At 33.6% G+C, this 15,856-nt stretch overlaps 1 protein-coding gene across 1 annotated transcript in view; it reads right to left on the reverse strand.

Annotated features, from left to right (window-relative positions):
- The window catches only part of LOC106714446, a 71,499-nt gene extending 63,941 nt beyond the window's left edge, over positions 1 to 7,558 (reverse strand). The window contains exon 1 of the mRNA XM_014507499.2: positions 7,343 to 7,558. Coding sequence (XP_014362985.2) covers positions 7,343 to 7,432 — 90 coding nt within the window. The 5' untranslated portion in view covers positions 7,433 to 7,558. The remainder of the gene's footprint in view (positions 1 to 7,342) is intronic.
- Positions 7,559 to 15,856: the final 8,298 nt, after the last annotated feature.

Below are 15,856 nucleotides of genomic sequence, written 5' to 3' on the forward strand. Positions count from 1 at the left end.
AATGTGGCCGGGAAGCGGGAAAGCGGCTCGCGTTCCCGCCAATAATTGCGCGGCCAGCGCGGCGCGGCGCGCGCACAGATTATCGCGAGTGCGTTCGATAACGCATGCTCACGAACGCGTTATTAAATTTATTCGTTTTTTGGCCAGAATCTGCATAATGAGGGGGGTACAAAGCAGGTAATCGCTAGATTGCGCGACGCCTCGGAGAAAGGCGAGCATTTTTGTGTACGTACATTTGTATTTTCAAGAATCGATGCATATTTAAGTTGCAGCTCACTTTTTAGAGACAAACGAGCAAGCGTTTCACTTGTTGTCGGTGACCAGGACTACCACATAAATAATATTTATTTTACTTTACATTACATTGTTTGAAATCTTATATAATTGTGGAGATCATTAAATTAAAAGCATTTTATACGCTCCATTATAAAATTCCACGTGTTCTTATACTTTAACGAACCAACCATAGTGATCCTACTTAGTACTACTTAATGTTAATAGTGTCTCATACTCATTAATTCATTCAAATAAAAACAAACATTAACAAAATATATCCTTAACCAAGAAGCATTCAGAGTAAAGTAATATGAATCCTTATTTAATCACATTTCAAGGAACTGACCAAAAAATGGCATACTAAGTAAGTTTCGATGCTGGTCCGTGTTAACTGAACACCCAGATCGTCCTGCCCACCCGCGAACAAGCAAAAAGCGCGCGAATGCGGTCTCGTACTCGCAGCAGCTCCTTATCTTGAACCGCGCAATAAAAACAGCGCACGGCTGTAGTGCTCAGGCGATATCGCAAAGCAGAGTTCAAGTTTCGATAAATCAAATTATATATAGACAATGGCCCGGCAAATTGCGCACCAAATCTCATCGTTGGTACGACACCTACGGTAGAAATCTTTCGAGTTTAATTTATTCCGGACAATTTTTTTAAGTAGCTCTTCGTGAGAAATTTGCTTTGTAACAGGATCAGGGGTGATGTAAAAAAAGGTGCGCGCGTGTCGTCGGTCGTCCGGCAAGTAGCCAGTAAATTATGGTTAGTTTTTGGTCGCGTCCGCGCAATGCGGCCTCGCGGCTTTTCGACCGTCCCCCGCCCGCGACCCCGCGCGTCCCTCACGCCCCGCGCCCGGTCACAGACCCCGACACACCGTCAATCTCCACTACTTATCCGTCCGCTCCGATACCTTATATTAATCATTTTTCTTCCAAAAACAAGACGCAATAAAGATCCTATCTTCCCGGGCCGGGAGCAGTTCCAGGCGGCAGGTTGCAGCTTTCGCAACTTGAGGATTGACAAAGGCAATATCGCAAGCTATATTTATTGAAGTATGCATTGTCAGGCTATAAACTGGTTCATTGTGCCGCTAAAATTAATCTTAGGGGTTTAGCTGCGTCACAAAGGCGGCGTGCCGGCGCGTACGCCGGCTATTACAGACACCATTTTATAATTACGTTTTTAAATAGTTTTTTCGATCGAGCTACACATTAAAACGTCAATGTAAATAACTTGTTAGCCGCAATCTCATTTCTCAGCGATTGGATATTACAATAGTGTACGTGATTTGAGAAAGGTAACGGTGTCGCCGCTTTATCCGCGAGATGGAGCCCATTACGACGGCGGCGCGTGCTGGCCGCGAACCGCGCGCTGGCCACTGGCCGGTGGCCACTCGCTTCCCGCCAGCCACACCACAAAAACTCACTCCCCGACGACAAGAATTAACCTTACCGTGCACATTGACTCGATTAATTGTACGTTTTACATTCTTTTTTTTTATATATCGTAAATTGAAGTCTGCGAAAAAGTCGCCTATGTCGCATCAGTGGCGCGATGAAAAACGCAGCTCATAACTTCGAGTTAATCATCGTTCGAACAACAAAAGCAAGAGTGTACGTCATCTTCGAGCCGAAATACAAAAAACAGGATGATGCTCGAAATCCAAGAAAAAAATGATCCACGTCAGTTAAGGTTCGATTATAACATCACAAAGAAAACAGTCGCGTGGCCAGTAATAAGGTTTGAATCCAATCACCTTGGCTGCGGCAGCAGCGGCCAGCGCAAATTGAACCATGGAATATTTCACTAGCCACGCCCCAGACGTGTGTAATTGCACGGATTTATCAATCCACTTTACGGCTCCAAACATTTTTTGTGGCAGACACAGTAGACGCGGCACGCGCCACTTTCTATCTACCTATCTGAAGATGTAATTTGGGTATAATGCTTTTTTGTACTGATTTCTGCGCTTTATAAGATGAAGAAGTCCATATACGATAACGGTACCGGTATTTCTACTGTGTTGTCATGATGAAAGTGTTAATATTGAGTACATCCAAACCCAATTTAAATATTTTGAAGTTTTAAAATGTATATATACTAATATTAGTAGGTACTGAGTACAAAACATGAATACGTAGTTCCTGCACAAGTAATCGATTCTATCATATGTGACATATATGACAGTCATTAAAACGACAAACATTCTGATGAAAGAAAAAAAGTTAAACTATTCTATTGTTTGGTTGTAAATATTTTCTGTAATCCTAGACATATCTTAAAATTCGATAGACTTTCAAATTTATTACTATTCCATTAAAATCGTTTGCATTTTTTTGCCGTTTGAAACGAAAATATTGTCATTACGTTCACAGAAACAGGTTTGCTAACATATATAAATATTGCCTAATTTTATTAGATAATCGATATTATATTGAAAGCATCGTATAAAAAATCACTTAAATTAAAAAAAAAAAAGATGATAGCTATAAACTGTTGTCTCTGATCACTGTTGCTGACCCACATATTAATGGGCCTAATTTAAATGCGCCGATATTTGAGAGGCTGTTAGCTACAAAAGCAATCTTATACGATACATGGAATGAGCGAGATCCACATACACCATAGATTAGTGACTCTTACTCCCATCTCACGTCAGTTTTGAGCTATTGCATTGCTAATAGACTTCAGACACAACAATATGTGTGGCCACTGTTGTATTAAAATTTCGTACTGCATTCTATAATGCACACTACTTTTCGTTCCACCCGGCAGGCGCAACACGCATATCAGTAAAAGGTAATAAAGTTATCGCGGGAAACAATAATCCGAGATAATGGATTAGCTCACAGCCGTATATTTATAAACACCGCTATCGATATCGATATTATTAGTGGACGTCAAAATCGAATTATTCTTGATCGATTATCGTCGACACAGATTACTGGCCGGTAGCCGTTTTAGATAACAATAATTGTATTTGTGCTTTGATTTATTTTTTTCATATAATTTTATTTTATGCCAGATAGATTACGTTTATAGCGTTATCAATCCTTGGAATGTAATATGCAATGATACCGGAATTTAGTTGATTGGGATGTGTATTTCCAAGAATCCGAAAATATTTCGTTAATTTTTAGCATAACGCATGGATGTTATAGCACGACCGTTGAAGTACCAGGACCACAGAATATTATCGTAAAATAAAGATTAAAATCTGCACCTTTCCAATGTTGTTTTTAGACAGTACTGGCTGAAGTCACAAAATTCCTCGTTTGTTTTGTAATAAAAAATAATTTTTATTTTATTTGCAATAAAAAAGAACAATAGCGCATTGCATGTTTCTAATGTTTCTTTTCTCCTAATGACGAAATAATTTTTATTTTATTTGCAATAAATAATATTACGTTGGGATAAGGAATTAATAATTGGTACTGAACTAATAGTAGTATCCTTTTTCCGATAAATTTTTATCAGGAAGGTTCTTTTAAATACCGGTTCGATACCAAATGTTTATAAGTGAAATAATCCAGAACTCTCACTAATGTTAACTGCATATTTAGATATCTGTTTTCGGTTACAGCGTTAAAAAAGTTATTTTAACATGTGAAAATTTTTATAAACGAAAATTTTACAAAAAGAAATAACTATTTTAGTTTTACATTCCTATCATAAAATTCAAAATAATTGTAGATTCAGGTAAGGGTTTTCCACAGTTTATTTTATAGATTAAACAATAAAATAAAGGACGTGGATGTCGAGATTGTAGTTTGTTGCAGATAAACCCATATTTACCTACTGTTTATCTGTCGCCAGTTATTATTATATCTTTGCCTATTCAAATTGATTGTGATTTGAAAGACATAAGTATTTATTGTTCTATTTAACATACTGTCATGTTTAAAGATAAGTAGCGCAGTGGAAATTCACTGTGCGGTTCCAAACACGGCTTGTCAACATATTCTTAAGGAAGGTATTGTAACAGATTAAACTCCTCATTATGCTACGACTGAGTCACAATTTGCTTATTACAAAAATCAGTGACCCCCAAAGTTCTGAACCCAGGGGGTCCAACTTAACAATTCCTAGATGATTTTCAAATTGGGGGTTCACAAATTGATGAAATGAATCAGGAGGAGGTACTGTACAATTTTGAAAGGGATATACAAAAAAAAATTGGTGATTCTCAGAATATTGTAAACATTATAATCTACTACTTATTCGATTGAAAAAAGCTTTTTTAATTTGGTTTGATTTCTAACAAGATGCAAATTGATGTACTTCGTTAAAGGAATTTAATACAAACATATTAGCATAAAATAAAAGCGCATATAAAAGTTTTGGAAATTCTTATGGATTTCTTTTAAAAATAAAACATTTTTCTTAGTACATATTCTACAATGCAATTGATAATAAACACGTACAATTTCATAAGAAGCATGATTTAAGGGGTTTCTAAGCGCCTGTGGTTTTTCTGACCCGTACATTGATTGTGAATTGCGACATTGCTCCAAAGAAACTTAATTGTAATCATTTCATTCAATTTATATTTACAGTCATATGTATTTCTTTTTAATTTTTTTACGCTTATTTTGTTTATTTTACTACTATTTTCTTAATGACCAAAACATTTATAAAGTATTATATAATTTCTTACTTTAATTACAAAAAAATGTCTTCTTAGATATAAAAATAGGTTTCCATTGATAATGCCATGTATAAGTACATCTGGTGTTCAAAACATGCGGTCAATAGTCGAAAGCTTTATATTAGAATTTATCTACGAAACCCTAGCTTAATAGACCATAACATGAACTATAAACTAGCAAATATCATATGGTTGAAGAGAAGATTTGAATGATTGTTATTTTGTTCATAAAATATCTATGAGCCTAGTCCAAATATTTGCGACAAGGGTCATCGTATCGTCATCAACAAAAATTGTGCAGCTCCATTATCGGGCGTAAAGTACACCAAAAAACTCATACTAATTTCGACATAATTGACGATTAAGATACGAAGGCGATTTTCACAAATATTCCTATTAGGCCCACATACGATTTTGTAAACATAGAAGTCAGGTTTGACAATAGAGTGACAAATGGAAATCCATAATCTCTGTCTAGCTTGTCATTTGACAACTGTTACTTAAAAAAATTAAAAAAAAATGTATTTATATTTCTTATAGATACTATAGGACAAATCGTATTCGGACGTAGATATTTACATCATCATATAGATAAGATGGATCACTTTATTTAGATTACAGATCAAATTTCGCACCTCCTTAATATAACTTTTTTAATTAGTTTTATTTGAATACATCCGGACCCAACACCAATTATGGGTTTGAATGTACTAATTTCGAATTAATGACAGTGATTAAGAAACGACTATATTAGCTATGGTTTAATGCCTTTTCGATCTCAAACCATTTACAAGCCACGTTCCGCTTTCTTAAATACTTCAATGGAATTTCATAATAATTAATGTTAGATTTGCATTCCACATTACTAAATGTCATTATTTCGTAATACGATCTATTAATATTACCGGAAATTCATTGCATTCATCACTAATTTTCAATAACATTTGACCAGAAGTTGCTATAATTTAACTATATTGTTGCATTTTTTATCATGACATCTCATTTTTATTCAATAAAAAAAAATATAAATTTTATCGCCTTGAATACTAGTCTCTGTTTCCATCACTATATTTCAGATCACTTCCACATTCAATAAGTGCCGTAAAAAAACAATAATGTCGATGCTTATTAAGACATTTAGAATATTTAAAAACATATCAAAAAATGAATAAAGAATCAAATTCCTAAAAGCTTCTGGGCACTAAATTTAATATGTGAATACTAGTAGACCTTATTTCCATTGAAAATATCTAATTATAATAAAACAAATAAGACATTATAATCTTTAATAACAGGCAATAAATAACCTTAAAACTATCTCAAACTTCTCAACATTGAAAACCAGTCACAAAGTCTAATTTAATCGACCTTCAAAAATAAAAAAATAAACATACATTAGCTGCATTGACATTTGAAAATAAAAAATAATATAAATAATAAGGAAAACTAAAAACTTCCTTTCCGATAACAAATCTTTTATTTGGATTCGTGAAAAATATATATAGTGTTTAAATTTCAAGGTTAAATAAAGCTATTCAATTTTATGTAAAGCACGCTGGATAAATTGATTTCCTTTAACACAATCATTTTTAAGTGCTATTTAATTTGTGAATCACAATTAACTGTTAATTTACTATTACAAAAGATAATTTCGACAACCGTTACATTGCTTAATCATCGACATTCCATAAACAATAAGTAATCTATGTTACTCTATATTGATTCCTAGAGCCCAAATATTTGGTAGTAAAGAATTAAGGTTTTAAAATAAACTTTACTAAAAGCATTTTGTCCTATTTCTAGCATAAACTTTTAAAACAATGAAAACAGTTTTATTTAATCGAATCAATTTATTTACAGTTTGCAGTTTTAGAGATAACTGAGGAAGTTTGCCGAAATGGCAATTTAGATTTTTGTATCTTGATAAGAGTTTACGTATTTATAATGATCCTTAAGTCATAATATAATTTTAATATGTAAAAGACATCAAGATTTCAGTTATTCGGATTGTAAAACTTTGAACTGCGTCGTATCGAATTGTCCTTGCTGAAATATCACTTACTATTGTTAGTATTGAAATTATTTTTATGCAAGTGTACGTGTCATTATATTTATGCAAATGGACGTTATCAAGATGAACTTGGCCGCTTATTGTCTAGGTGAACCAATTAGGTGTGTATTGTCTTACAAAATCACAAGGATCCTGCCAGAATTAATACGTGCAGTTTATGCGCAGTTTTCAGAACTTCCATATGTCGTATTAACAACAAAGATACATTTTAAATCTATTTACCTTTATGCATTATTGTGTTGAACAATTTTAGTTTCACATAATTATAATTTACAGTTTGTTATTATTACTTAACTTTATTCAAACAAGAGCAGTAAAAAAGTATGTAAGTGCAAAAAACTGACCTGTGATAAATCACTCGGGGCCTCTGATTTGACAGTATTGGCAGCTGCCCATGCCTCGGCGAATGTCTCCATAGCACTCTGAAAGTCCATTTTTGTTACAGATTCACGACGACATCGGCATAACGAAATTACACTGAAACATGCGCCCGATGCGGGCGATACAATAACCGCAGACACGTTCGCTTCGGCCGGCCGGCGGCGCGGTACTGACTCCGTTCGGCCCCGCCCAGCGAACCGCCCGCGTCAAGAAAAACCGATACCCGCCGAGCCTTACCGTTTCAGCGCTTTTCTTTTTTAAGCCGCTATTTTAACGAGTTTCGGTGTTTTTTTTTTCATTTCATCCAAAGCCCGGCCCACGGAGGTGGTTGGGCGGCTTTAAGATTTATTTACACTTGTAATTCGCAGTGTTCTATGCAGTATGCGAACGCTTAATTTGTTGTGCGGATGATGGATACGAGCAAGGCGTTATCTTGTTATACGATTACGCGCCGTATTGAGCGCTACGTAATTCGACGTCACTCGGCTTCATTTACACTCATATCTTACAGTTGTGCGACTAACAGATATACTATTACTTCCATTTTATACGGACATGTAGCGGTTTACAAACTAATTAGCGAGATTACTCACTGAACTAAATTTATAGGTCTATAGATTTATTTTAATTGAACATTACTGCGGACGTAATTTCGCATTATTTTTTAAAAAAAGGCTATCAAATCAGCTAATTGCAATAGAGTGGCAAATGGGCGAGGCGCAGAGTACCCGCTGAGGAGGCATTTTTATTCATTAAATAAATCACGGCAGCTTCCCGACTGCTCCGGGATATAGGAAAAAAATTGTCACGGCTTCCTATAATTTTGTACGTGGCCGTTTAAGCGATGTTACCGCCTCGCCTTCCGCTTCTTTCTAATTTTTCTTAATTTTCCGAAGCTTTGTGTTTGCTTCGTAATTACTAATAATGACACAGTTTAATGTGACAAATCGTTTTAACAAGTTAGTACTAAAGTTTTATAGTAGGTACAAATTTTATATCATTCACAGTCCATTCTTATTTTTCTTGTATACCCGAAAACAAGCAATATATTGTACAGGAGATAAAATAAATGCAAAAAAATATTTATTTAAATCTGACTTAAAACATGTACACTCAGGAGTGAAAACTCATACGCAACAGACTTAAGATCAGTTATTGCGCAGTGATGAATTCGTTCCGTACCTAGTGTTTTAAGTAATCATACACAGACTAAGTTTTATTTACACAAATACATTTATAGCGATTAAATCACGTTATATAAGAGATATTTAACTTTAACGAGATGGTGACATGATTACCATCTGTCACAGTTCTGCAAATGTCGAGACAACTTTATTTATTTATTTAATCTTTACACTTATTTGTGTTGCGATATCTATTATCTATACAGTATTATGTATTTACCATTTTATATTAAAAGCTTCATTATTTAAAGAATCATATATTATAGGTGTGTGTAATTTAAAATGAAATAATCTATACACTTCATCCAACATGTCTCTTTACTGATTGGCCCCTGTAATAATCCAATTGCAAAGATTAAATTTCTATAACGATATAGTAATGTTTTAAAAATTGTATAACTCGCCTTGTTAGTTTTGATCCGCAATTTATTGCATATTGTAAAAATCTTTAGATTTGAAAGTGATAAAACTTTGCTACTAATTAATACTAGGAGTCAAATACTAAGGAATCAGCATTCCTCTAGACTCTAGTAAAACGTCTTTTGCCTTTGATTATTTGCTATTGCGTACACATTTAACTTTTCTTTAACTTTTTTGATTTTGTTACTCGACAATTGATTAGAACTGTAATTTGATCATTTTTATCTTAACTTCATAAATCTATTTCAATAAACCTTAAAAGTCATTGTTTAAAAATATCGCCTAAAAACTACATCAAACAAACATAAAAACAATACGTTTTATAAAACCCGTCATATTTCCCTGAAGATTATCAAAATATAATAACTCGAAGCGGCACCCTTAAGTAGACAAAAGAGATTTGTTACAAAGATAAAACATTTAACGTAAGTAGGGCAATATCAATATAGGTAGCGATCCGAACCTCTGTTTGTACCGATTCTTTTGTCTCTCCGACTCGGATAAAACAATAGAAAGCATCAATAGAACACGAACAAGTACCGCTCATTGAAAAATCCTAAGTAAAGAATTTACGATGGATTCTCCAATAAAAGTACCTGTTTAGTTAATTTTATAATCTTTTTAAAGAAGAACAAGATATATGAGTAATCCAATAAAGGAAATCTATTCAATTGTGATCTTTTCTGTTCATGTTACATTTACCTCTAAACGTGGGTTTCCACTGCGAAACATCTTTACAAACACATGTTGTTATCTCTATTTTTTTCGAAGATAAAGTAAAGGATGACAATATCTTTTTTGAATACGTGTATATTACCCAACGCTTAACTATGCATCCAAAAATTATGATCACAAAAAATAACTATGATATTGGCACATAAAATAACTTCTTTGGGTTTAGTTACTAAATGGATTTTGTTTAATCACGCTAGCTGGGGAAAAAACTTTTAAATTTATGTTAAAAAATGTCTTTATAAAAATTTTCCATGACATTTCCAAATCTCTTGCTTGACGAAATTAACGCTTTCGTCAGAAGTTTCAAACATTTTTTGATCTCGAACACAACTTTAACACAATTTGTAATAATTTTTTGCTTGTCATAAAACACCAGCCATACTTCCATTACAGTATATTACAGTTTATGTAACACATTTTCTTGAATTAGGCACATATCTGACGACAAAAGACAGTTTTATATTAAAAAAAAAACTTAATAACGTCATTTTTTCCTGACACACTTGTTGGAAAACTGCTTTATAGTTGAGTCGATTCCTAAATAACATATTACATACGTATTACTAGATAACTTAAGAATGTTAATCTACAGTTAAATTTTTTTATTAATTAATAGTCGTAGAGTCAGCAGATACTATTCCACAAATGGTCAGGTTTGTCCAAGTAAAAACACCTCACAAAATAACCTAAATAATCTTTGTATATTATGCACAAGCCCAAAGCTTTGCTAACAAGATAAATATTACTTATTGTGTTAAGGGATCTATAATGATTTTTGAATTACCGCAAAAAAATAGGTTACACGCTGTTTAATTAAACACGTGTATTAAACCCTTTGACCACCGATGATTGATATTTTGAAAGTCAAATTGGTTATAAAGAATATTATCTGCTCTCGGTATAAGGAGCTAATTTGTTATTTATTTGTCAAATTCACATATCGGAAGCCTACGACTACTCATATTTCAATAAGCATGATTTTTGATAATTAATCTAATAAAAGGGTTGACATATGTTTAAGCTAAAATGGAATTGAAACATTCTGCAAGTTCTTTTATGGTAAGGCCCTTTTTGTTTTCTATCAGACTTGTAACTGTCTTATTTTACAACATTGAAACAAATCGTCATAAAAATTGCACTTAAGTACCTGATGGCGAAGCACGAGTATTTGCGACACGCGCCTTCGTAACGACATCGACAAAATATGTCAAAATTTGTATGAGATTTGTTGGTATACTTTACGCTCGGTAGTGGCACTGCACCTTTTTTAATATTAATTTTGTCAGTGACGTTATGAAAATATTCTGACAAATATTCGTGCTAGAACCCACGGCTTACTTTACCTACGTCACAAAATAATAGTCAATTCATTATAACTCTGCGTAACTGTGAAGTGTGAATTAACATAATATGGGGTCGATGTTTAACACTCAACTCTTCGCATGTATCAAGTTATGCTAAAGGTATAATTGTTTTTAAGAAAAAGAAACATAAATAACTTTGCTACGTATCATATCTAATAGTTTAAATCGTTTAACACATTCTTATTTGTCCTGTGACGTCTCGTGCTAAAAATATCAAAGTTATATTGAACTTTGGTTTCGACATGTTAATATTTTTATCCAAAAATAGTCACATACGACACAATAAGGTTTAATGTAGATGAGTAACTTCAACATGGAATGAAATCTTAAAAATAATGGGGAAACCCAATCTTGATAACATAGGTATTTTAATAATTTATTATAAAAAAACTTTTTATGGTTGTCTGTTTTAAATACCACTTTAGTATTTTGAAAAACAAAATAGAATCTTACGTAAGAAGATGGAGTAGTGGGTTTCAAAAATTATCAAGACTTAGTCTTAGTCCTATGCGTTTATAAAAATTCATCATTCATTTGTTTACCAATTTAATTCATTATTTTTAATTTAATGCCAATCCAGAATTTCTTAATCGTGTTAACCTACAGAGAAATCTTCCATTATTCACACTTTATACGTAAACATTACGGACGAAATCATTTCATAAGCAACCATATTGGTATCGGAAACTGACAATCAAATTTCCCATAGTAATATTGAGTCACGATTGTAAAATAAGAGCCACCAAATTGTTTAAGCAAACACGATGGATACGTCAGTAACTGTTCACTATTAACGCCTGAATAAAGTCTTTTATCTTTTTAGCGGCTCCCGGTTTCTAGTTTAGACGAGCATGTGTGTTTACAAACATATATTGCAGCTAACAAAAAGTTTTTAATTCAACATTGATCTTTATTTCAAAGTACTAAGAGTCAGCTTAATTTATATTAAATGAAAATGAAATTCGTTTCCTTCTAAGGGACCTTAAGCGGTGTTCAGTCTGAACTCGATTCACTCACGTATCATGTGTGATGTTTTTTTGGACAGTTGTTTAAGAATTATCTCGTTTTAGGAAAGTAGTACAAAATGGCAACTCATTTAACTGCATAGATACAGTGTGTTAACTATAAGAAAATATTGAAGGTTGTATCGTTGAAACAAATTTTTAATCTCAAATTCAATCTAGAAGCAAATCTAGAAAACAATATTCTCCTATTAAAATATACACCTAGGTATCTAATATACGAAAAAAAATTGAAACTTAGTTTAGATTCGGAATAGCTTAGCTTTCGGTTTACAACCCACATTAGCGTTGATTTCTCTCACAAAATAACCCTAAAATTCCATAAAATAGACTCCGAGTGTAGTATTAAATATTTAATAGTACTATAAAGAGATTTATGATTTAAGGCACATTTTTTAATTTCTGTTAAGCTGCAAATTACTTTTGCACTAAATACACTATAGCGAATAGGTTCATTACTTACTCGTTATAAAAGGAAAGGAATGTAGAAAGGAATGGACGCGAGTTAAACGTAATGTAGTTACTTAAAGGATAAACTTGTCTGGCATTCCTTAAAATAACTATATTACGTTAAAGTAAACTTGATGTCACTTGTTTATTTTACAAAAAAATAATACATGCAATAGATTAGTGATGAAGTAAAAACAGCAAAAACAATTTTAATCGAGAAACATGCTTGTTTCTATGCCAAATACAATTTAATTATCATATAGTATATTATATTATGATGGTGAGTACTCACCTACTATATTTTTCTTTCATAGTTAACGTTTGGTATAAGTTGATATATAGAATGCTTAAAGAGTAAAATTTAGAAAGCTTCATATCTTGTCAATCAATAGGTTTTAGAGAAAATTTATATTAAGATTACCATAGCTTAATCATATTTGTTTCTTAAGTTAGGGTTAAGTAATTTGTAGTGATGGATGATGTTTCTCACATCATATATTTGAGCATTTATATAAAAGATATATCAAAATATCACTTTAAAAATAAGCAGGGATATAGTACTATGTCTACCTCATTTAGATTGCAGATGTGTAAAAAGCCTTGATAAAAGAGGACCAATGAGATTTTAGTATTATACAATTCTGAATTGAAGGTATGTATGTGGGCGAAACTTATTTCCAGCTGAAATGGATGATTTGCTCGAATATTGCAAGCACATATCCTAATCCGCCTATATCCGAGATACCAATGGCAAGACTAGGCGTTAACATTTGCTAAAACCTCCTCCAATGCGGGTGTTGGCCGGGTTTAGGTTTATCCGTTATCCGGTAGATTAGGCGCGGTGCGGCGGGCGGAGTCTCGCCACGCCCACCGGTCGATCGCGGGCGCCTCGATCGCCGCTCTCCGGCACTGATCACTGTGCCGCTAGCCGCTATCTCCAACAGACGTGCCACGCTCATCCGAGCCACGCTGATAACCACAAACAGTTACCAACAATAAGCCAGTAACCAGTTACAGCCGGTTGTAGTCAGGTTACTATCAATGACGATTGTTGAATGGTTAAGTGGTTCAGGGTATGGACCGCATACAAATAGTCCTTTGATCTAACTTATATTGAATGGTATCGTAACTATTGGGCCTGTACAAATTTTATCAACCTTACAAATAAACACACGCTTGAAATTCTCGCAGAAAATATAATAAGGCTAAGTAGCCTAAACTTGGGATACAAATATGGGTATAACAAAAAATATATTTCCTATAATGAATGTACTGAAAATCATGATAATGTATAACTTTACATAAGTAACAGCAAGAAAAGATTCTGCCCGTCTACCATCCAGTATATTTTAAGAAAGCAATCCCTTCTAAACAACATTATATTAGCCAGGCATTATATCACCCTTAAAGAAAAGGATTAAAAAATATAAAATGTCTTAAATAAAATTGTAATTTTTATTATATAATACGGTTTAAATACATGTTAGTACTGTAATTTTATTATGCTATGATCATAATTACTTCTATAAATATAATAGATAAATTAATTCGCAAGGTAAATCGCGACCTCGCGCTACGACCTACATTTATTATTCGCGACCGTTTCTATTTTATCATTATTAATTCGAACGACCTTGCATCAAACTAGAGAATGTACTATGTTTATAAAATTACAAATATATATATATCCAATTGAATATTTAAAATTGAATATAAAGTTGTTAAGTCAAAAAATGTATGCAAAAAACCATAAAAGAATTTTATTTGCGGAGTAAGCGCGTAATGTGTACGTTGTACTCACGATGACTGGCTGTAGTCGACTACGCAGAGACCTGAGACTGAGACAATGCCACCTGAGTAGGCGGGGGGAGAGCTGAGGAGGTTCCAAAGAGGGGGGAGCCCCCTCTGATACGAATTTGTTATCTCGACAAAGTAATACGATGGAAGATTAATTCTCGCGACATGCTAGACCGTTTTAATAGATCCCAGAGCTATTCTGCTATGAAATTTTATCATTGATACATTTTTATACACTTACTTATTTACACAGACTGTAGTATTATAAGCCTTATTTCAACGAACCTTATGTTACTTGTTGAGTTTTTATGTTACATGACTAATTAAAATTACTTATTATCCGACTGAGTCAAGACGGTTATGTTTTTAGCGCGCATGTATTTTTAATGTATGCGGCTTTGAATGTAATTAAATTCCACTTTTACCTCTTGTATTTATAATGGCTTATGCAGTGTCATTCGTATGCGTATATTCCTCGGTGCGTCACATTGAATCAACAACAACTTCTTAATCTTTTCTGCCATGTAACGCAAAGCTGGACATAGGCCTCCCCCAAAGATCGCCACGATTTTCGGTCCTGTGCAACCCGAATCCAAGATACTCCCGCAACCTTGACCAGATCATCGGTCCATCTTGCGGGAGGCCTGCCCACGCTGCGTCGACCTGTCCGTGTCCGCCATTCCAGTACTTTGCGACAATCAACAACTATATTAATAAATTAACAACTTTGTTACTGCGCCTATATATATTTTATCGAGTTAATAAAGCCTCATTTAAAATATTCGATACTCTAATGTCTGTGATAATTAAGACTTGTTTGAATTTACTTTCGCTCTTAAATTGCTTTTTAATCTGATTACTTAACTGAATCACTTTTTGGTGCAACAAAAATTAGTTGTTGCGTGCATTTTGTAATATTTACTTAATTTTCTGTGCTACTTGAATCCTTTTGAAATTTTAACTAGCTGTCGCCCTAAAAAAACTCTCTAAAAACTTAACAAGTAGCCTTTATATAGGTATGCGTTTTTCGAAACTATGTTCTAAATCTGTGTCAAACTTCAACAAAATCCATTGCCGTTCCGAAGTTACCTTCTAACAAACATCCATCCATCCACCCATATAAACATTCGCATTTATAATATTAGTAAGATTTCTGAAGATAGGTATATCTCAGTGGTGACGCTGTGCTAGAAAGATGAATGTATAAATAATGACAAGGCAAATTTATGTTGTGAAAGTGTAAAAGTGACTGGCAGTCTTGGTGTAAACGTTTTGGGTAAACTTTGATACACGTATTTGATGATATACGTGTGTAAAGTGAAAATCCCTACAAATTACTATCGATTCTTCTCCCTTTTCTATACTTATGTTAGATCTCAGACGAAACGCAGAATTTTTACTACTCTAGATGTCTATATGAAGTGGTTGTATTTCACCGGTCGATTCGACAACAGATTTTGTGTTAGTTTGCGGGCTCTACCACTGTTATAAGGGCAAGCGATGAA

Source organism: Papilio machaon, chromosome 2 (assembly GCF_912999745.1).
Source record: "Papilio machaon chromosome 2, ilPapMach1.1, whole genome shotgun sequence".
NCBI lineage: Eukaryota > Metazoa > Arthropoda > Insecta > Lepidoptera > Papilionidae > Papilio > Papilio machaon.